At 41.6% G+C, this 24,256-nt stretch overlaps 1 protein-coding gene across 1 annotated transcript; it reads left to right on the top strand.

The window, feature by feature from the left end:
* Window positions 1-14,962: 14,962 nt before the first annotated feature.
* On the top strand, window positions 14,963-21,330 carry LOC140305933 (polyunsaturated fatty acid lipoxygenase ALOX15B-like). Its single transcript, XM_072384990.1, has 14 exons — window positions 14,963-15,126; window positions 15,338-15,542; window positions 15,664-15,745; window positions 15,950-16,072; window positions 16,186-16,289; window positions 17,659-17,825; window positions 17,984-18,127; window positions 18,484-18,687; window positions 18,863-18,949; window positions 19,047-19,216; window positions 19,936-20,057; window positions 20,167-20,267; window positions 20,712-20,882; window positions 21,105-21,330. Exons 1-14 carry the CDS (start codon window positions 14,983-14,985, stop codon window positions 21,282-21,284), a joined length of 2,004 nt encoding a protein of 667 aa, XP_072241091.1. The 5' UTR covers window positions 14,963-14,982; the 3' UTR covers window positions 21,285-21,330.
* The last annotated feature ends 2,926 nt before the right edge of the window (window positions 21,331-24,256 follow it).

The raw sequence follows: 24,256 nt of genomic DNA, 5'->3' as shown, positions 1-24,256 counted from the left end.
AAAGCTGTTGAGAGCAGTGGTGGAATAGCCATCGGGAGTGCCAGGACATTTCCTGGTGACATGGCTGCCGAACTGGCCCACTCTGCGATTGCTGATGGTCGGTGGGCCGTCTAGTGGGGGCTGGTCTCTGGGCTGGACGGCTGGATGGCTGTGTCTAGCAGCGGAGTAATGTTCCCTTAGTTAGACTAATTTACATTGCAGCGTGCATTGAGAGGGCAGGGACTGTACCATGGGTTACCTGTATCGTTGCACCCCTACTATACTTCTATATTGGCAGACCACTCAAGTTTATTGTCCAGTACCACCCCCAGGTATTTGCAGGTCTGAACAGTCTCTATCTTCCCTCCATCAATGCAAAATGACTGGTATGGAGTTTTAGATCTGCTGAAGTCCATGACCAGCTCTTTGGTCTTGGTAGTGTTCATGGGAAGACAGTTCTTTTTGGTCCAGCCATTGAAGGACCCCACAAGGTCCCTGTACTCCTTCTCCTGTGCACCACGCATGCATTCCACAACAGCCGTATCATTAGAATACTTTATGTGGCAGGACTCCGAGTTGTACCTGAAATCCGATGTGTACAGGGTGAGAAGAAAAGGAGCCAAAACAGTACCCTGCGGAGTCCGAGTACGGCATTTCCAGTGTTCCAGAAACACATCTCCCCATCCTGACATACTGTGGTCTGGCAGTCAGAAAGTCTATAATCCACAATGTCAGGGAGGGGGCCACACCCATAACTAAAAGCTTGTCTTTCAGTATGGGAGGCCATATGGTGTTACTGGATAAGCCAAAGAACATGATTCTTACATATGAACCAGGCACATTCAGATAAGAATATTATCTGAATGTGCCTACAGCATCACTTCAGAGAGTGATGCTGTAGTGTCGCGAGATTGTGTGAGACTATCGGCAGATTCAAACAAGGCGCGCCTCAAATAGAGCAAACAATATATTAAGATTATAATTACGCCAATAACTACTGTTTAAATAAATATATTATCGGGTGAAACAAAAACAAAACACTGGAGTACAGTGAAGAAAGCCTGGAGAGCCTCACAGATTTCATCGACGAGTGTTTTGACAGGATCATCATGGGGAAAACTAACCAAACCCCATCTGCTAGCAGCAAGGCTTCAACCTCAAAGAGAAGTCGTAATGAAGAGTCACCCGGAGCAACATCTCCAGCTGGTAATGATTCTACGGACATTTTGACATCAATAGATAAGAAACTATCCAGCTTCGACGCCCGTATGTCTCTGTTAGAGATTCTACACAGAGAGTTCCAGGCATCACGGGAGTCGTTGGAGTTCAGCCAGCAACAGGTGCAGACGCTGGCTGCAGAAAACGCAGCCCTCAGAGGATCGGTGAAATCACTCACCGAAGGAATGAGCCGGATCTCTGATGAGAACAAGAGGATGAAAGAATCAATTATTGATCTCCAGGCTCGTAGTATGAGGGACAATCTGGTGTTTTCTGGAATCCCGGAGCAGGCAGACGAGGATCCTGAACTCGCAGTGAAAAACTTCATCCAAAATCAACTGAAACTTCCAGTAGATGCAGTGAAAAACATTACTTTTCACCGAGTCCACCACCTGGGAGGGAAGAGACCTGATGCCCGCCGACCAAGACCGATTGTGGCCAAGTTCGAGCATTTCCAACAGAAGGTCCAGGGGCCTCATGTACAAAGGGTACGTACGCACAAAAAAGTGACGTACACACTTTTTCACGTCAACTATCAGATGTATCAAAAGCGAAATGACCGTGGAAATGTGCGGTGCCTCACGCAAATTTCAGGGCTGTCGTACGCACTTTTCTACAGCGGTTGTTTCTTTGGCGACACTTACAGGTGATGTTGGGAAATTGTTATAATGAATAAATTTAAACACAATTTGTCCTCAGACTGAGTGATGTGCACATCTGAGACACATGAACAATTAATACACGTGTCTGCAAGTACACAAGTGGATATAAAAGCATGCGCAAAGTGTTGCAGTGCATACCTTTAAAACAATGGCTGCTTTAGCGGTATTAGAAGAATACCGCAAATAGAAAATAGCATGTTTTTAAGAGAATGAGAGGATTTGCTGGCACCTGATGACAACTGGCTCATCAGCCGTTTTGAGAGCAATCCTCCTGGAACTGTGCGCAGAGCTGCTGCCGGCGCGCAACACAGCGAGGAGCCATGCGCTGCTTGTGCCACAGGTGATGACCACACGGGGGTTCCTAGCAACCGGGGCATTCCAGAGGGAGCTGGCCAACCGATTGGGACTGTGCCAGTCGACCCTGAGCCGAGCCATGCCAACCTGAGTGGGAGGAATTATCTGCATCTCAGCACATACATCAAATTCCCACAATACAGTTGAACAGGCCTACATTGAAGCGCAATTTGAAGCGAGAGCTGGTTTTCCTAATATAATTGGAGCTGGTTCAACGCACGATTCATACATTCAGTAACGGAATTGTTGGGAACAGACTACAAGCTGGCACTGTGTGCGATGGGTGGCTTCTTGGTTTATTTGTGTAATTGTCCTAATATTATTCCCCGTGACGTGGATTGAGCATGTGCGCCCCCAATTTCTATCCCGTCTTCACAGCATCATAGTTGGTGGTTAAAGTTAGTAACTTGCTGTTTTTTGCTGGTTAAACAACAGCTTAAGATCTTTCTAACAAGCCCCTGACCGTCTCTGTGTACAAATGTTAATAATCATGAGTGTAAAGTGTGAAATGTCTTAATCAGCCTCACCTTTTCCCCAGCGCACTTCTGCACTAGTTACTGTATCAACATGTTTGTTGTGAGTTACACACACTTCGGCGGTGGGCAGCCATTCTCCGCTTCACATCCACCTTAATATCGGACCACTTCTTTTTCACCTCTGCTTGTGTGCGCTTCTCAGACCCCACAGCATTAAAGGCCTCGCTCACGCTCTCCCACCCACTCCTCTTATGTTTGCTGCTTATATCGTTGGACAGCGTGCCAAAGAGCACATTTTCGCGGGCCTCCACATCAGAAAGTAGCACCTCCATCTCGATTTCCGTTAAGTTATTCTTTTTCCGTCTTACTCATTCTTGCAGGAATTGCAGGTGCAGGGCTAATTTAAATATGATTTGCATATTTAAGTAGGGGCGTGGACAGGGAGGAGTCGGGTACTCCGACATGTGTGCTCAATTCCACGTAGATTGGGATGTACAAAAGAAATGTGCTTGGATTCATGTGTGGGCACACATTGATACATCCGGACATTTTTGTACGTTGGAGGGCATTTTGGTTTGAGCGTACGCCATGTTTCAGTAGGAAATCCACGCAAGTCTTTGTACATGAGGCCCCAGGTGATCTGTATTTGTTAACTTGTATGAATCATTTCACTGTAGATGACATATAAGTAAGATGAAATAATCTATCCAATTCACAGTTTTCTATCAAGGCAAAATATATAGCTCACTGCCAGTCTCACCAGCACAGGATATATGCAGTTCATATTTGTTTATTTGGGTATGTTTTTTTGTTTTTGTTTTTCTTTTTTCTATCTCACACTTCCACTCTTTTGCACTGTTTTTCTATTCTGTCTTTCTTCCCCAACCCGCTGCGTTTCCACCTTAATAAGTAATGTTAACAAGCACGGCGCACATAGAGTTTTGAGCAGAGCACATAATCAAGTTCCACACAGCATCGAAAGCGCAAGTACATATTGTAGCAAGCTCATACTGACAACTGAAACACCAACAATGGCATGTTCATGGAAGCATATATACACACACACGCACGGGATGCTTTTAGCAAGCATCCAGCACTCACTGCGTTAGTCGGAGCATGTCCACGCTGAGGTTTATCTCATGGAATGTGCATGGAGCTGGGTCCAGGGAGAAGAGATTAAAAATCTCCAATAAATTGAAGGATTTACAGGCGGACATTGTTTTATTACAGGAGATTCATTTATCAAAGACTGTAGCTGATGTTCTCACCACAGCACAGTTTCCTCATGTGTACTCAACCTGTTACAACTCCAGACAAAGAGGTGTAGCCATTCTGATAAATAGAAGAGTGAATTTCACCGTAAACAACACAGTTATAGATCCAGAAGGTAGATTTCTAATAGTTCATTTATCTATTCAAAATATGAATTTATGCATTGCAAATATATATGGTCCAAATGTGGATGACCCCTCATTTTTTCACTCCTTTTTCACTTCACTCTCTGATCACTCAGATAACACACTCATCATAGGAGGGGACTTTAACATGGTATTAGACTCAGGAGTAGACAGACTCAGTACTTCAGGAAGTCAGCGGAACTGGCAGTCCACGAATATTGTTAAACAGTATATGAAAGATTTTGGTCTTTGTGATGCTTGGCGCTCCCACCACCCCACTCTTAGAGAATACACCTTCTTCTCACCGGTACACCACTCATATTCAAGAATAGATTATTTCTTAGTTAGCAGTTCCTTGATGAGGGATATTTCAGACACCAAAATCCACCCCATCACTATCAGTGATCACGCTCCAGTTTCTATCACACTGAAGAATAACAGAGTTACACCACCAGCTAGGAATTGGAGATTTAATACATCATTACTAAAAGACCCTGATTTTATTAATTATTTCAAAAGGGAATGGTCTGTATATTTAGAAAATAATGACCTGCCAGGAATGTCAGCTTGTACTCTCTGGGAAGCCGGAAAAGCAGTTATGAGAGGCAAAATAATCTATTTTTCATCAAATAAGAAAAAGAGGGAAAGTTCAAGGATATCAGATTTAGAACTCAGGATTAAATCATTAGAAATTGTCTACAGTACCTCCAAAGAGGAACACATACTGAATGAACTAAGAAAAGCTAAACTTGAATTAAACAAAATTATTGATAAACAAACACAGTTTCTGATACAAAGACTTTGCTTGGAGAACTTTGAGCACGGCAATAAATCTGGAAGGTTCCTAGCTAACCAACTAAAGAGAAACAAAGAGAAAACAACAATCACTTCTGTTAAAGACTCAAAAGGATATGTCACCCATGACCCCGATGTAATCACCAATGCTTTTAGGGACTTCTATAAAACCTTATATTCATCACAAAATGATCCATCAGACAGTAACATAGATCAGTTTCATAGTAATATCAACCTTCCAAAATTACAAACCGAACAGGCAATGGCTCTGGATTCACCTCTCTCAGTAGGAGAACTCCATGAAGCCCTTCAACATATGCCTAGTAACCAGATGGTTTTCCAGCAGAGTTCTACAAAGAATTTTGGACTGTTTTGGCACCTGCATTTCACAAAATGGTATTACAAGTTAAGCAGAATGGCAGATTATCCCCACACATGAACTCTAATAACATTATCCTGCTACAGAAACCAGGAAAAGACCCCATACTTCCATCCAGCTACCGCCCAATATCTCTAATAAATGCAGAACTCAAAATAATTTGTAAAGCCCTCGCCAAAAGAATAGAAAAAATAACTCCACTTATAATACATCCTGACCAGACAGGTTTCATAAAGGGTAGACACTCATCCACTAACACTCGCAGGCTAATTAATCTCATAGACTATTCTACCATCAACAACCTGGAAACCACAATAGTCTCTCTAGATGCAGAAAAAGCATTTGATCGAGTGAACTGGAAATTTTTATTCGCAGCATTAAACAAATTTGGGTTTGGGTCACACTTCATCAACTGGATAAGGATATTATATAGCTCCCCAAATGCGTGTATCAGGACAAATGATCAAACCTCTCCAAGCTTCAGTCTGCAGAGAGGTACAAGACAGGGTTTCCCACTTTCTCCCTCACTTTTTGCTATTTTCATCGAACCTTTAGCAGCTGCTATCAGACAAGATAGAAATATTAAAGGCATCCAACCCCAAAATATTGAGCATAAAATAAGTCTTTATGCTGATGATGTTTTACTTTTCCTTCAGAACTCGCAAACGTCTCTCACTCACACGATCACACTCATAAATAAATTCTCAGCACTTTCTGACTACTCTATCAATTGGTCTAAGACCATTAACTGTAGGGTACAGAATATACCTGCGATCACTTTACAGTCAGGAAATATTAGATATTTAGGCATAAACATTTCCTCCAGGCTCTCAGAGCTAACAAAGCTAAATTATGTGCAATTATCAAAGACAGTAGAGGACGATCTCTCTCGTTGGAAGTCCTTACCTATATCACTTATGGGGAGAGTTACAACCATTAAAATGATGATACTACCAAAAGTTAATTATTTGTTCTCAATGATCCCCATAAAACCATCTGCTACTTGGTTTAAGTCACTAGATTCATGCATCTCCAAATGGAAAAACAAACCACCACGTATTAGTTTAAAAACCCTACAGAAGACCAAGGACTGTGGTGGATTAGATTTACCTAATTTTCAGCACTATTCCTTAGCCAATAGGTTACAGTATATATCAAAATGGTTTAAACCTAGCCCAATAGATGAACCATGGATAAATATAGAACAAGCATTGTGTGATAATCTGGAAATCTCTGACCTGCCACTTATTAGTCAAAATGTAAAAAATCACAAATGTTTCAAAAGCATTAACATCAGCACCTCTCTGACAGCCTGGTGGGAATTTCTTAAAATAACAAAGTCCTCACTTGTCCCGTGTAAGCTTACACCCATCTGGAACAATCCTGACATACTGCAAAACAAAAAAATGCTAAACTTTACTCTGTGGAAGATCAAAGGAATCAAACATCTGGAACATATAATCCAAAATGGAAATTTTATTTCATTTGATGAGCTCATATCACAACATGAGATAGGCAGCAATAAATTCCTAGAATATCAACAACTTAAGTCTATAATAACAAAGAAATATATCCTCCACCAACCAGACTTACAACTCCCGATTAGGGTAGCAGAATTTTTAAGCATCTGCACCCCAAAACTGCTATCAAAAATATATAAATTATTGTCTAAGATAGATGACACAATGTCTCTACCATCCTCAAAATGGGAGGCAGATTTATCCATCAGTTCTAGTCATAGCTTCTGGCCACAAATATGTTTGAACACCTTCAGAATGACTCGAAATCCTAATTTACTGATTTTCCCCTGTTGGGGGGGGCCTGGGTGATGGTGGGTCTCAGGCCCGGGCTGCTGCGACTGGTGTGACCGGGTGGTTTGTTTGTTCGTTTTTTGTTGTTGTTTGTTTGTTTTTTGTAGAGGTCCTCCGGGGTGGGGTGGGGTTGGGTTGAGTGGGGTTGGGCGGGATGGGTACCTTCTGGGGGTACAGCAGCTCCCGGAATATGGTCGCTGCAGGCCCCGAGCCTGGTGGACATCAGGCCCTCCTGCCCTGTGTTGGCTCCCAGGTAGCGGGGATGCCTATTGCAGCCAGTCCCTGGCTGCCCTCTCCGGGGGAGAGTAGCTCCCCCGGTGTATATCCCCATACCCCTCTCCCTTCAGGCTCCTGTACACAGCACACACTCACACATGAAGGGTTTTGGGGGCGTGTGTGTTCGGTGGGGTGTAGTGGATGGGGCCACGTAGGTGGTCCCCTTGGCTGCACTCTGTAGTTCTCCGCCCCTGTTTTAATTACAACTTAGACATTACTACTTATCAAACACACTCACACACACACATTAGGTCTTGGGGGGTGGTTACACTGAGTGGCATCTGGTGGGCGGGGCTCGTTGGGTATGTAGGCTGCCCAGAGGGCCGCGCTCCCAGTTCTACAAGTTTGGCTGCCCCTCAATTTTAATTGCTCACTATTAGAAAATATTGAAGAGCCAGAAGGGTGAGGGGAGGGGTCTTCTTCCCACACCCCTGCTTCCTGGTTGCTGCTCGGGGCGGGAGGGGCCAGGAGGATTAATTAATTGTTCTGCTGGTTCGGTGTCTGTGGTGGCTGGGGGTCTGCTGGCCCCCTGGTGTGCCCGCTGCACTACACCCCAGCGGAGTCGAGGGAGGGAAGACGTGTGGATGTGTGGATGTATGGGACGTGAAAGTGTGTGTGGTAATGATTGGGCCTGGATCTGGGGCTTGCTGTCGCCTGGCCTGCCTGTGCTTCTCCCGATGGGGGGGCGGCGTTGCCTCTCCCCGCTGCTCGCCACTTCACCCACCTGTGGGCACGTCTTGACTCCCAGGGCACTTGGCCAGGGGCGCTGGGGCAGGCGCTGACCCAATGTGTGGCTGTCTGGGGCGCTTGGCCCTCCTGGGTATTGGGTGGGGCCTCTGCCGGGGGGTTTGGGGGTGCTCGGGCTCCTAGGGCCCGGGTCCAGTGCACGGCCCATGTCTGGGCGGCTGGGGCCTGGCGGGGTCGGTGGGCTGTTGCCCCTGGCTCCCGGAGGGCCTCTGCCCTATGCTTATGGGGGCTCTGTCCGGGGGCTTCCTCTGCAGTCTTCTGGGTGGATGCGTGTTGTCCCTGCGGTGGGCTTCCTGGGTTCTGTGCTCTGTGGGGGCTGCTGGTGGCCTGGGTCTTGTGGCCCTCTCTGCCTGCTTCTGATTGCTGGGGGGGGGGGCTGTGGATTGTGGCTCTGTACACTTATACACTCATAACTAAGCACGGTTATCATGTAGGTCCTGTGCCATGGGTGTTGCATGTTCTCACACACACACACACACATTCATTAGTCCAGTAGCATGGTCGCTAAGCAGTTGATGTATTATCATGTTGTCTCAGGTCATCTATATCCACAGCTGTGTTGTATGCGATTGCCGCTTCTTGTGCTTGTTTTTGTTTGTTTGTGTGTTTGTTTTTTCTCTGCTTGTCTGCTTTCAGGTGCTCCTGGTGGCGCTAAGGCTGGATTCCCCTCAGAGGCCATGGATTGTTGTCTGTTTTGTTTTTTACAGGTGTAGCAATTGGTTGTCTGGTTTTTGTTTCTATTTTTGTTCTGTTTCCTCTTCTTTCCTCTTCTTCTTTCCTTGCCCCCCGGTCTGGTTCAGTTCTATTACATGTCATATATTGTAAACAGAAATAAATAAATGGGCATCAAGGGGAGCTTTACATTTATAAAACTTCCCTTGGCAAAGCAAATCTGTTTGGCATCAAAGGTATTCAGACCACAATTCTGCTGCCATAATGCTGGACAGGAAAAGGGAAAAAAAAAAGAAATATGCTGATAATGTTACGTTAACACACCAAGAGCAGTCCACAGCATTCAGTGTAGCAACAACAGTGAGGAGAGGACCGGTGTTGTGTTGACCTTATCCACACAGTTGTGGGTTGTCTAAATTACAGAACACAAGTGTTCAATGAGAAAACATTCAGTTAACAAAATAATGGTTTTACAACAATGTTAATCTTTTAAAAAGTAACAGCAAAAACTTCTCACAAGTTCTTTCTGAGTTAGCTATGTGGAGCCTAACCCAGTTATCATTGAGTGAGAGGGAGGGTAAAGCTTGGACAGGTTGCCAGTCCATTACAGGGCCACATAGAGACAAACAAACATCCACACTAACTCCTTGGGTCAATTTAGAGTCACCAATTAACCTGACATTCATGTTTTTGGGCAGTGGAAGGAAGCCGGAGAGTACCCACGCATACATGGGGAGAACATACTGTCACTCCCTCCAGGAAATACACCACGCTATTAGTTCTTCTTTTACTGATATATTTGTTCGTCACTGTTAAATCCACCATCGAACTAAGCAAAACATAACAAGTACACAATTAACACAGAGTGAAAACATGCGACACAATGTAACATTAATGAACGTACCTTGCTGGCTGCACAAAACCAGGATGGGCGAAGACAGGCAAACACAAATTCTTCCAGGAAAATGGACAATGCAAAAAGCACCTTCATGTTTGGCTTCATGATCTTAATTATTGCGACCAATGAAGTGTCTTTGTGCATCACAGTCCTTGAACAAGGTTCCTACCAAGTACTTAAACAAATCAGCACAAAAATGAATTCTATAAATACATGTAAACAAGCCTATCAAATTACATAAAAATTTACATACATGAAACATCAATGCCTTTTATGGTAGTTAAACATACAAAACCCAGAAAGGCCCCAGGTGGGAGTTGAACCAGGAACCCTTTTGCTGTGAAGCAACAATGCTAACCACCACACCACCATGTATTTTAACAAATGTTAAAATAGCGAAAGCCATAAACATGTAGAAGTTCCACATGTTTTTTTAAAATTGATGGCAGAGGTAAAGAATCCAGATGTGTAAATAAATGGTAAAAAAATGTGTATAAACTCTCTAACATCCTCTGCTAACGAAAGTGCCCGAGCAGGATTTTGCTTTATGAAAACTAGAATTACATTTTATTCCTTTTACAGACTATGTCCAAGAACATTGGAAGGAGGACGCTTTCTTTGGCTACCAGTTTCTGAATGGTCTCAATCCAATATTGATCCGACGTTGTACGACCCTGCCCAGTAACTTTCCTGTTACTGATTGCATGGTCTTCCTCCATGGCGGGAGCAGTTTGGCTGATGAAATGAAGGTGACGCCTCATACTGAAATGCAGTGGACTGCAACTTTCTTTGCATCTAGTTGATACTTTAATTGCTAAATGAATGTGCTCATATTGTGAAATACAGACGGCAAACATGTGAGACAGAGCATTTCTCAATTTTCCATGGAATTCAAACATCCAGTGAGAGGTGGCTCCCACGGTCACAGAACACATTTTCTCAAAAATCAATGGGAAAATGACTCTGCTTCTCTCTTGATTTGAAATTTCAGCCATCATTTTTCTGAAAGAACTTTATGGTCTCACACACAGTAAAATATGTTTTACTACGTCAGAATGTTCACTTGTTGGATTAAATAGTTATGTGTCATTTCTGTGATTTCTTTTCATTTTTCTCAGCTGGGGTCTTTCTGTGTGGGGTTTATTCTCTGGTCTTATTCTCTGCTTTCTCCCACAGTCCAAAAATATGCATTTTATATCTGACCAGTGATTTAGAATTGACTGCGAGAATGCATGGTGCATGGAAATGTCCATGGTGGGCCCTTCCTTTCCCCAGTGCCTCAACAGCTTGCATGTCTCTAAATTGTTTCAATAGATTTTGCTGAAGTAAAGGTAAATGTCTTGAGTCTGTGAATTTAAAGGAGGTTGTTTTTTTTTAAAAGGCACATTTTTGAGACAGAACATAATGGGACATTACTGCCACTGTGGGTGCAGAATTGTTTTCAAAATTAAGACAAGAAGGTAGAAAAATGTAGAAAAACGTTTTTTCAAAGTGCAATGATTGTACCTTGGATTAGACAAATAAGCAGTCTCTTCTCCATGCTGTTCCATGTAAGCACCCTGAGTGTATCACATAACTCACATGCTTTCTTCACCAAGGAGTTGGTGTTGGCTGACTAGGATAGAGCTTCTTATAGGAGACATATAGCAGACACTGAACACACTCCCAGTGAATGAGTATGGCTTGGTCTCAGCCACACCATTTCCTGTAATCCAGTATCAGTTCTTGCCATTCAATTAAATTTAGATCCATTCATATAGCGCCAAATTACAACAAATGTCATCTAAAGGAACTTAAATAATATAGTCCAATTCAAGCCAATTAATTGTAATCATAATCCAATGAAATCCATTTTCTATACCGACAGTCCGTTAATCGGGTAGTGGGTGGGCTGGAGCCTATCCCAGCAGTCATCGGGCGAAAGGCAGGGTACACCCTGGACAGGTTGCCAGTCCATCACAGGGCCACACAGAGACAAATGAGACAAACAACCATGCACGCCAGAGTACCTGGAGAGAACCCACACATACACGGGGAGAACATGCAAACTCCACACAGGCAGGGATCGAACCTGGAACCCTCTTGCTGTGAGGTGACGGTGCTAATCACCACACCATATAAGACACTAGCAGCAATGTTTCGTGGCATAGGTGAAACTGAAATCTGTACTTCTCACAAAAATCTTTACCAATAGCCAGTCATACTCAGAATCCGTAGGGAAGAAGATCGGGTTGTCCTCTGCTGGTTTCTGCTTCAGCTGCAGGACATCATACATACATCATAGTCATCAAAAAGGATGAAGATTTTCTTGTGCCTGTTGTGTATTTGCCTTTATTATTGTAAGCTTATGTTTGGTACTGTCTCCATCCCTTCTAAGGAATTTCCACTGAGTCAGCTTCAGAACATCAGTCCCACTTTCCCACACACATCATTGTGTGCGTGTCAAATCAAATTGTCAGTTAGAGTTACAAAACTTTGGATGTTGCTTAATCTCAGTGTGATCATAATGTCATCTCAGTTTGCTCTCTGACAGTGTCGTTGTTGTCAATTATATCAATCCTATGTCTGTAGACAATGACTGATGACTTCTCTTGGACAGTTGGATTCCTTGGTAAACTTAAGTCTTATGGTTTGTACAGCATTATAATTTATCACCTGAATAGCAACTGACTTCAGCTTATCATCTGGAGTTTTTTGGACAAGTGGAGCCATCAAGTACTGCTGCTTTCCCATTGACGGTGTTTGCTTGCACTCCATCCAGATCGCTTGTAGTCACAGGAATATGTTGCCTTTCTGTTTGGATTTCATGGAAAATTGAGAAATGATATCTCTCACATACATAGCATCTGAATATTACATTTGCAAAACAAGTACATTCATTTCATTCAACAAGAAACAAAGAAAATATGAGGCTTCTTCAGCTCCTCTGACCATGGAGGAAGATCGTGTCATCACTGATAATGTAGGATCACCATAGGATGGACCGTCCATTCCCCGTGCTTTTCCCCAAATCACAGTTGGGATGTTGACAAAATGTTTTGATTAGTTTAACTAAGATAAAGCAAATGTCTAAAAAAGGAAAAAGAAAGAATCAGAAGCGGCTTACCTTAACGCGTCATCTTAATGTTTACTTGCATCTGTTCATTTCAGGTTCACTCTGATTAAACATAAGAGACTAAAAAAGAAAATAAATGTAAGTCAAATATTGATTATAAATACTAATAAGAGATATTAAACTAAAAGCAAAATTAGTTTATTTTACTGTATCGTCTGAACATTGAAATCAGTCTTTTCATCTCAGGTTCACTCTTTCGTACATTTGTATAAAACAACCGCAAGCCAAATGACTTATATTGTTTCATCATAGGTGCCAAAGTCTTGCATCAGGTTTCCACTGAATTTTAACATGTAAGAACTTGAATGAACAACTAAACAAAATCAAGATATCATGCTAATTCCACAATAACAGGAACACTTATCTTATCTAACAGTATGTTTCATAACAGCATTTTCTGAGTCAGTCTGATGATTAGTATTTGATGAGGGTGTGTCAGAGAGGCAATTCAAAGTGCTTTACAACTACACAAAATCACAAGAAGACAAATAAAATCATTCCAAAAACATTTTTAAAAAAATCATTAATTAATTCAATTAAAAACAAAGAGTGCAGATAAGATACTTTCAGTTGTCATATGCACCGCTAAATAGAACTGTTTTCAGCCTGGATTTAAACATTGAGGCTTCTCTCACATCTTCTGGAAGACTGTTCCAGATTTTAGGAGCGTAAAACTGAAACACAGCCTCATCTTGTTTAGTCCTGACTCTAGGCACCAGCAGGAGACCCCTCCCTGAGGTTCTCAGAGTCCGAGTTGGTTCATATGGCTCCCACATGTCAGAGATGTACTTTGGCGCTAGACCATGAAGAGACACAAGCAGAACTGTTTTAAAGTCTATTCTCTGAGCATCAGGAAGCCGGTGCAGAGACCGAAGCACTGGACTAATATGGTCATATTTCCTGGTTCTAGTCAGGACTCGAGCAGCAGCATTCTGGATGCACTGCAGCTGTCTTACAGCCCATTTAGAGAGCCCAGTGAGCAGGCTGTTACAGTAGTCTAACCTACATCAGGGTTTCCACTTAATTTTGACATGTAAGAACTTGAATGAACAAGAAAACTCGGAAGGAAAAACACTCGGAAAAGTGGGAATGTCGATGGATCGACCTGTATTCATTCAACTGTTTGGAAAGACTTTGTCTGTTACTAGTTGCTTGGGCCCAGGCAGGTTATGTTTTTGTGTTGTGAATCTTGTGAACTAGAATAGTTGATACGCAGTTTAATGAGTGGAGTATGTAGTCGGAGTATATAAAACACCTGCTCGTGATGATGACTTGGTGCCAAAGGCCAACCTTTGGCCCGATGACCACTGGGATAGGCTCCAGCCCCCCCGCAACCCGACTGACGGATTAAGTGGGCATAGAAAATGGATGGATAAAATAAAATTAAATAAAAATAAAAACACCAGAAGAATAAAATGGAAAAAATGGATAAAAGATATAGGTTAAATACTAAAACAAGTTTATTCACAGCCCAAAGAATATGAATGTGTCAAATAAGTAATTGATTGAAGAAAAATATCAGAAAAAGTTAAAACTAGATTGAACGTAAACGACTAAAAAGGAAATAAATGTAAGTCAAATACTGATTATGAATACTAATAAAAGATATTAAAGTCTAATTTGTAAGAACTTGAATCACTCTCCTAATTGTTCAAACAATTATTGTGTAACATTTGTCATTTCTGATGAGCATCAACTGCTGGGAATTTGAACATTGAAAAGAAATGAGTTGATGTCATCATTTTCCTTTTATTTATTTATTTTTTATGACACTTTGATACAGTCAAAAGTATACTTTTGCCGCACAGGGACAATTATACATGCACACTCAAACCTGGGTTTGGCTGCTTTTCAGGTTCATACATTTCAACACTTCATCATTGAAGATGTCCATTGGTTCTGGAAGGTTACTCCCACAAAACCGTGTGTATTTAAAGAGACATCAGAGGTGTTGCACCAAGCCTGAAGATCTTCAGAGGAACTTCTTGGTCTCATCAGCAGAGGTAAGAGAGATGCTTGTTATAAGGATTTCAGTGAGCTGTGTTTGGATGGAAGTAGAGGATTGGAAACAGAGACATTTAATTTCTCATTATCAGACAGGAAATTCCGTTGCTTTAAACATCTTGGTTAATTGGCCTAATCAGTGCTGTTAATGTGTATTTTTATCTCCCCCATCAGGATTGATCAACTTTCAAGAGAGAAAATGGTGGATTACGAAGTGACTGTGATCACTGGAAGTCGCCTCTATTCCTTTACCTATGACTATATCTACATTAAGCTGGTGGGCACAGATGGGGAAAGTGACCGCACCTGCTTCAATACAACAAAAGCATTCGTCAGTGGAGCTGTAAGTCTGGAAAATCAAGCTCAATCTTCAAATGTTTCAAATGTTTCCTCAGTCTTGCCTCACACGAACATTCATTAGCTCAGTCTCATGTTTAGCAACAAGATATGTGCAGCATGAGCAAAAATGATCTGACTGTCACTGCTCAGCCCTCATTTTTTAAATATGCTTAATGTCTTGTAGTGTTTTCTAACAATGCTTTCACTATGTTTAGGTATCATATTTTACTGTGTCCTGCCCCACTTCCATTGGAAAACTGGTGCTGATTGAACTGGACAAACAGCCTCTCCTGCTGTTTCCAGAAGACTCTTGGTTTCCTGCCAAAGTGGAAGTGAAATCCCCTGAGGGACGCACCTACAACTTTCCCATCTACCGCTGGATCACTGACAGTGAGGTGTACCGCTTCAGAGAGGGGACAGGTTTGTGAAACTGTGCCTGTCATAAAAAAAGTGTACATTAAAAAAAAGTACAGGTTCTGTAAATCGGGTAAATTCATCTTAACACATTTGACTTACTGACACTTTTAAACCTTTTTTTCAGCTCTGAGAGTCTTTGAAGATGACCATCATCTTGGCAGATACAGTCGGGAACAAGAGCTTCAGGAGCGTAAAGAAGACTATCGGTGAGAGCTTTTACACTTTTCAGTGTAATGCACCCAGAGACTAACAAGAACACAAACCTGCTCAACCCTGGTTGGAGTAGGTTAGCGTTTACATGACACTGTTAAAATGCTAGGATTTATTCAAATACTTTCAACTATAAAATATCTAAAAGAATCCAAGTGATTTATGATTGCATACTCAGATACCTTCTTTACTCTTCTCAGCTGGGATGAGTACAAGGAGGGAATGCCACATAACATGAAGGTAGATGACCCTCTTTCGCTGCCTTGTGAGGTCCGTTTTTCCTTCACCAAGACCACAGAGTTTTTGTACACTGGAGCCACAGGGTGAAGTCATTATATTCTCTCCTATATCTTTCTACTTATTCATCTTTTTACTTACCTATATTATTCAAAGTGTCACATTAAAGTTACTGTTTTTCTTTTTCAAATTTTTCCAGACTGGCAGAGCTGAAGCTGAAGGGTTTGGCTGATTGTAAGAACAATTGGACCAGCTTGGATGGCATTGATCGGGTGTTTTGCTGTAAACGGACTGACATATCAGGTACAGTACAATTATTGCAGGTTAGCTAAGGACACACAGTCATTCTGGCTGTGACAAGTTATGGTGTGTTTTCATACATTACACATCAGAAAAAACCTGGGCATCCGCTGTGTAATTTAATGCAGTTAATGGAAACATTATAAAGATATTCCTCTAGTGATACCAAAAAACTCTCTTGCTCGATATATAGATATAGATAGTTACTCTATTGTTGTGTTGAAAACACACTTTATCCACACATTGTGGGTTGTCTGAAATACAGAACACAAGCGTCCAGCTATAAAAAAAAACTCTGTTAACAATATGTACGGCATAATGCCTCCATCATCGTGGCATTTGATGGACGGAGATTTACAATTTGTGGCTCACTATGACCACTGCTTGGGACATTGGGAGATGACCAAATGTTGCTCCATTCTCGTCTTTCTGTACTGACGGAGCCCAGTAAGCCTGCAGGCTGCTCTCACAATGTGCCCCATCACCGACATGATCTGGGGAGTTTCCAGCCCGGCGTCAGAGAGACGTCCGACCGACAGCATGCTCCGGAGACTGTGGTTGCATAAAACAGTCATCGAGAGTAGGGGTTGTCCATGTCTTTGTCAGCCAGGAAGTCTCTTAGTGTTTTAACTGCCCATGTCGTGGTTTTCATTGTGTTTATCCTTTAATATGTTCAATTCCTCCGGTGTCAACTCCTTGTGTTGCTTCTTCCTTTTCTTTTCATATTCTCTTCTCTCTTTTTCTTCTGCTGCATCCCAGTCTTCAAAGCTATCAAATTTAGCAGATAAGTAAAAAAAAAAAAGATTAAATCACTCATGTTTTTGTCTGTCTTGCCGTTGTGATAAATAAACTAAGAAATAACGCTGAGTCTCCGTTGACATGGTAACCAACGAGCGTTTGATTCAACGCAATAGTTTAGAACTGTCATCAGACAATTTGATCGGAATGTCTTTCCTAGATGTAAATGAACACTTTTTAACCTAACCCTCCAGACAATCAGAATCGAGTGTTCACCCAGACCATGGTATAAAATAATATAATAACAATGTTAATCTTTTAAAGAGTAAAAGAAAAAAAACTTCTTAGAAGAGTTTAACACTTGTTGGTGACTTTAAACACCCAAATGCATGACCCCAAGAACAAACAAATACTTATAATGATAATATTTCGATAATAACTCACCTTAAAAAAATGTATGAGATATCTAAAGACAAAAACATGTTGAGGTTCTATGGTATTCCTTTTTTGTCTTTTTCAATTGATGACAGAAATAAATTATCCAGATTTGGACGGGTAACAGTTAAATGTGTGTAAGTGGTAGAGCAGGTTTTTGCTTAATGCAAACTAAAATCACATCTTATTCCTTTTACAGACTACGTCCAAGAACATTGGAAGGAGGACGCTTTCTTTGGCTACCAGTTTCTAAATGGTACCAATCCAATGTTGATCCGACGTTGTACGACCCTGCCCAGTAACTTTCCTGTCACCGATTGCATGGTCTTCCTCCATGGTGGATGCAGTTTGGCTGGTGAAATGAAGGTGACGTCTCATACTGAAATGCAGTGGACTGCAACTTTCTTTGCATCTAGTTGATGCTTTAAATGTATGCTTTGCTAAATGAATGTGCTCATGTTCCAAATCCAGATGCTATGTATGTGAGAAAGATCATTTCTCAATTTTCTACAAAATTCAAACAGAAAGGCAACATATTCCTGTGTGACTACAAGCATCTGGAAGGAGTGCGAGCAAACATCATCAATGGAAAGCAGCAGTACTTGATGGCTCCACTCGTCCTGCTTCAAAAAACTCCAGATGATAAGCTGATGCCAATTGCTATCCAGGTGAGACTAACACTCAGAGACAGTATACTGTGGCTATTACTGACTCAGATTTATTATTGTCAAAAATATTCTAGAAGAGAAATAAATTACAACAGTCAGAAAGCAAACTGAGATGGCATGAAGTTCACACTGAGATGAAGCAACATGTAACGTTGTATCACTGCAACTGTCAATTTGTCAACTTTACACACACACACAATGATGTGTGTAGGAAAGTAGGACTGATGTTCTGAAGCTGACTCAGTAGAAATTCCTTAGAAAGGATGGAGGCAGTACCAAACATAAGCTTACAATAATAAAGGCAAACACACAACAATATGTATGAATGACCAACATGTTCCCTCCTTGTCCTGCAGCTGAAGCAGAAACCAGCAGAGGACAACCCGATCTTCTTCCCTACGGATTCTGAGTATGACTGGCTGCTGGCAAAGATTTTTGTGAGAAGTGCAGATTTCAGTGAGCATCAGCTCAATGTTCACCTGCTGCGCACTCACCTGCTGGCTGAGGTCTTTGCAGTCTCACTGCTGCGCAACCTGCCCATGGTGCACCCTCTCTACAAGGTAACTGAAGATGATGAACCGTCATGTCTTGCTATGCAAGTATTAGCAAATATTTCACGCTGCTGCATGGTGTAGAAGCTGAAGATTTCAGTCATGGTAAAACCACAAAGCAAAAACAAAGAGCACAAGGAATAACAACTTGCTGTGTTGCTAACAGAGTTCTCTCTTTCCTCAGCTTCTCATACCTCACACCCGCTACACCATACAGATCAACTTCTTGGCCCGAAGGACGCTGATATCAAAGAATGGTGTTTTCACTCAGGTAGGAGAAACTTCCTAGACAATACTCAACTTTGTTTTTTGCTTTTTCATTATGACAGAAAGTATTTGTCTTTTAATGCAATGTGACTATTCTTTAGTTTGCAGCCTCTGGTGGAAAGGGTTTGGGCACCATTCTGAGGAATTCATTGTCCTCGGTGACATACAGGTCCCTCTGTATCCCTGAGGACATTGCTGACCGTGGGCTGGAGGATGTGCCAAACTTCTACTACAGGGATGATGGACTCAGGCTTTGGGATATCATCCACAGGTACTACAGATATCTTCCATTTTGTGTTGCATATTAGACATTTATGATAGCAAAGACATATCATAGATACTTTATCATGCTAAATTTCCAAACATTCACTCGGATTAGTTGAAATAAGTATATAACTAACCCTTTATCTATGACTAAGGAAAAGAAAAAATATATAGAATAGTTTGCTCTCACCACATTGAATACAAGAACGATCTGATTCTGACCCAACACACAGTGAGCATCTGACTCCTCAGGCATAATCTACATAAGCCACTCTACATTGAACATAAGTTATCAGCAGTGCATATAATTGCACTAAATATATCGAATACAGTTCAGAGTCCTGATCAACTATAAAATATAATTGTAATTGCAGATGGTTATTACTGTCTCTGACTGAAGTGGTCCAGAGTGAACATCATTAAACCTTAAGTTCATGTTGTTGTGTTGTTAAAAATGTTTTGATCTCATGTTTATGTTCATATTTCATTATTTCTACATTTACAGGGATCGAGGCTCACAAATTTAAATTACACTCAATCCAGTATCTGTTTTGCATCTTACCCTGTGTTATTACTCTTCTATAACTTTCAACAAAAGTAAAATGCAAAATATTTAAAATATTTAGCCATATAATTTTTTTAACACATTACTTACTATTTAGACAATGATGGCATCTACCACAAATGTGAAATGTATTTTACAAAATGTTTCCATATCTCTCAAAGGTTTGTGAAGGGAATCCTCGGCTACTACTACAAGAATGATTGTGAAGTCAAGCAAGACTCCGAACTCCAGAAGTGGATTTCCGACATTTTCGAACATGGATTTCTTTCCAAAAAAAGCTCAGGTGGGTGTATAAGAAAATCTTAAACTAAAGCTTTGTGAATGTATTAAGAATTTGTTCTTTTTTGTTTGAATGTTGTTGAATAATAAAGTTTATTCTTTCTCATTTCCAGGAATTCCACAGAGATTTTCCACTGTGGCTGAGCTCATACAGTTTGTTACCATGGTGATCTTCACTGGCTCAGCCCAACATGCTGCGGTGAACACTGGACAGGTACAGAGATATGTATTTTTAAGAGACAAAAAACATGCAATGCTGGACTCTTATTCTGGTCTGATTCATAGTGAGGATAATATTTTCTGTGATGTGAGTTTACTGTGCCAACATGCAAGCAGTTTACAAGTAGCGTTAAACAGTATAGTTGATTAAAGTAGAGATTCCATTTGTTTTGCAGGCAAGATGAAAAGTCAGTGGATCATGAAATAAGTTTATTGCCAGATTTCATCAGTTGTGAATCTTTATTTGGAAAAGATTTCAGATCAAAACATCCAGTTGTTAAAACATTTTCACCTGGACCAAGCTTGGCTGACTCACCAAGAGAGGTCAATCACATGTGATTGAGAGGATGCTACTAAAGTTAAACATAGCCGACTGTTTGGACATTGAAGAGCGAAAAAGGATCAATAACATCTGGTATTTCTCATTTATTTACTGCAGTATGACTATGGTGCCTGGATGCCAAACACCCCCAGTTCTCTGCAACTTCCCCCACCAACCACGAAGGGGAAAGCGACTGAAGCCACGATGCTCAACACTTTGCCGGACATCAGTACAACAGTTAATGGCATGTCCGCAGTATGGCTGCTCAGCAAGCAGTCCAGCGACTTCGTAAGTGTGCAAAACCTCGAGACAAATTACACTGTAACATTTACTGTCTGTACAAGTTGTATCAAGAACACTAACAAAATAAAAGCTTTCAGAGCTGCTAAAAGTACACTGCTTACCCTTAATAGCTCTACATTATAATGCAAAGAGCCTGTTTGGTAAATATTGTAATGTTAAAAAAGAAAAAAAAAACGAAAGAAATAAACATGTCACTCACCTCATCAGGTCCCTCTTGGCCAGTACCCTGAAGACCACTTCAATGCGGAGACTCCCCTTCGGGTTATAATGGACTTCCAAAAAGAGCTCAAGATGTTGAGTGCAAACATCAAGGCCAGAAACAAAGATCTGGAAGTGCCATACACATACCTGGATCCAGAGGAGGTGGAAAATAGTGTGGCTATATAAGCACGGCAGGGTGGGACCAGCATAACTGATTTAATCTAATCATTGATCACTATAAAGAGTTTTTTGTGATCTGTGCTTTAAAACCTATTTTCAAAGGACTAGCAGGGGGTGAGTCCCACGGTCACAGAAAGAAACAAATTTGTACACAAGTAAATGGGAAATGACTGCTTCTTTCTTGATTTACAAGTTCAACATTTTCTGAAAGAACTTTATGGTCTCACACATAGTTAAATATGTTTTACTACGTCAGAATGTTCACTTGTTGGATTAAATAGTTATGTGTCATTTCTGTGATTTCTTTTCATTTTTCTTAGCTGGGGTCTTTCTGTGTGGGGTTTAGACCAGTGATTTAGAATTGACTACGAGAATGCAGGTTGTTTGTCTGTGTTAACACTGCGATAGACTGGTGAAATGTCCATGGTGTGCCCTTCCTTTCCCCAGTACCCCAACAACTTGCATGTCTCTAAATTGTTTCAATATGTTTTACTGAAGTAAAGTTAAATGTCTTGGGTCTGTGAATTTATGGGTGTGTTTTTTTGAAAGGTGCATTATTGAGGCAGAACATAATGAGACATTACTGCCACTGTGGGTGCAGAATTGTTTTCAAAGGTAGAGACAAGAAGATAGAAAAAATGTTGAAAAGGTAGAAAAACTTTTTTCAAAATACTATGATTGTACCTTGGATTAGACAAACAAGCAGTCTCTTCTCCATGCTATTCCTTGTAAGGACCTTGTGTGCATTGCGTCTCACTAAATTGTTTCAATACATTTTGCTGAATAAAAGTAAATGTCTTGGGTGTATGAATTTATGAGTGTGTTTTTTTAAAAGGTGCATTATTGAGGCAGAACATAATGAGACATTACTGCCACTGTGGGTGCAGAATTGTTTTCAAAGGTAGAGACAAGAAGGTAGAAAAATGTAGAAAAGGTAGAAAAACTTTTTTCAAAATACAATGATTGTACCTTGGATTAGACCAGTGTTTCTCAATTCCGGTCCTCATGACCCACTGCCCTGCATGTTTTCGAAGTTTCCCTCCTCAACCACACCTGATTCAAATGATCAGCCCGTCATCAAGCTCTGCAGTGGCCTGATAAGGAGCCATTCATTTGAATCAGGTGTGGTGGAGGAGGAAAACATCGAAAACATGCAGGGCAGTGGGTCATGAGGACTGGAATTGAGAAACACTGGATTAGACAAACAAGCAGTCTCTACTCCATGCTGTTCCTTGTAAGCACCCTGAGTGTATCACATGCCTCACATGTTTTCTTCACCAAAGAGGTGGTGTTGGCTGACTAGGATAGAGCTTCTTATAGGAGAACAACAAGGAATTAAAAGGACTCCACACACTGAACACACTCCTGGTGAATGTAGAGTAAGGCTGGGTCTCAGCCACACCATTTCCTGTAATCCAATATCAGTTTTTTGGCTATAGTGGTGTTTAAAACAGGTTGTTTGCTGAGCACTGAGCTGATAGTCTCTATATCTCATCTTTATATGCTGATTCTCTCCAACTGAAATGAGCCTGGTAACAGTTGAAAAGACATGGCCTCAGAACACAACCTTGAGGAGCTCCAGTGTTCAGAGTAATGGATGAAAATGTGTGGGGGCCAAGTCTGATATTCTGTGAGTGATTTCTCAAAAAGTCCTTGATCCAGGTACAGATATTTAAGCCCAAGTGCAGCAGTTTACCAACCAGAATATCTGGGATGATGGTATTAAAGACACGGCAAAAGTCGATGAACACCATCCTCAATATTTACAATATTATAAAACAATCTAATTAGATATATATTAGATTAGTACATTAGATGTATATTAGAACAACAACAACAACAACAACAACAATAACAATAATAAATGAATGCATAAATTAATAAATAACTTTGAGAAACATATGTCAGCTGTCACTGTTAAAAAGCCTTTTGGCTGTGGGGACAAAGGACCTCCTGAATCTTTCAGTTCTGCAGTGCAGTGAGATGGGTCTCTCACTGCAGCTGCTCCTCTGTCCTGCCAGGATGCTTTGGATAGGATGTTTATTGTTCTCCAAAACAGAATAAAATTTCCTGCTCATCCGTTGCTCCACTGAGAGGGTCTAGCCTTCTGCCTTCTACAGAACTGGCCTTTTTCACCAGTTTGTCCAGGCGCCTACAGTTTTTGCCTGTAGTGGAACTCCCCCAGCAGACAACAGCATAGAACAGTGCACTCTCATTGACAGTGTGATGAAACATGCACATCATGTCACTGCTGACAATGAAGCACCTGAACCGTCTCAGGAAGAAGAGATGGCCCTGGCCCCTCCAATACACTGATGATGCAAAGGCACTCTGTAAAATATTGAACTGTTCGGTCCGCTATACACGGCACAATACACCCTTATGGACCAAGGGTTTTCAGTTTAGCAATTCATTTTGCACCAACGCTTTACCAGCTACTCTGTGTGCCTGTCCTGGCAGGTTAAAAGTCTTCCACGCGAGACGCGAGTTAATGTCCAATCACTGTTGTACCTCCACCCACCCCCTGTGCAGCTTGTACATGGAAGCGGAAAAAAATAAAACAAAGCTGTTGAGAGCAGTGGTGGAATAGCCATCGGGAGTGCCAGGACATTTCCTGGTGACCTGGCTGCCGAACTGGCCCACTCTGCGATTGCTGATGGTCGGTGGGCCGTCTAGTGGGGGCTGGTCTCTGGGCTGGACGGCTGTGTCTAGCAGCGGAGTAATGTTCCCTTAGTTAGACTAATTTACATTGCATCGTGCATTGAGAGGGCAGGGACTGTACCATGGGTTACCTGTATCGTTGCACCCCTACTAGACACTGCTTCTATATTGGCAGACCACTCCAGTTTAATGTCCAGTACCACCCCCAGGTATTTGCAGGTCTGAACAGTCTCTATCTTCCCTCCATCAATGCAGAATGACTGGTATGGAGTTTTAGATCTGCTGAAGTCCATGACCAGCTCTTTGGTCTTGGTAGT

The sequence above is a fragment of the Leuresthes tenuis genome, unplaced genomic scaffold, assembly GCF_036924035.1.
Source record: "Leuresthes tenuis unplaced genomic scaffold, fLeuTen1.0.hap1 SCAF_4, whole genome shotgun sequence".
Taxonomy (NCBI): Eukaryota; Metazoa; Chordata; class Actinopteri; order Atheriniformes; family Atherinopsidae; genus Leuresthes; species Leuresthes tenuis.
Note: the sequence above shows the minus strand (reverse complement) of the source record. Positions and strands in the feature narration are given on the sequence as shown.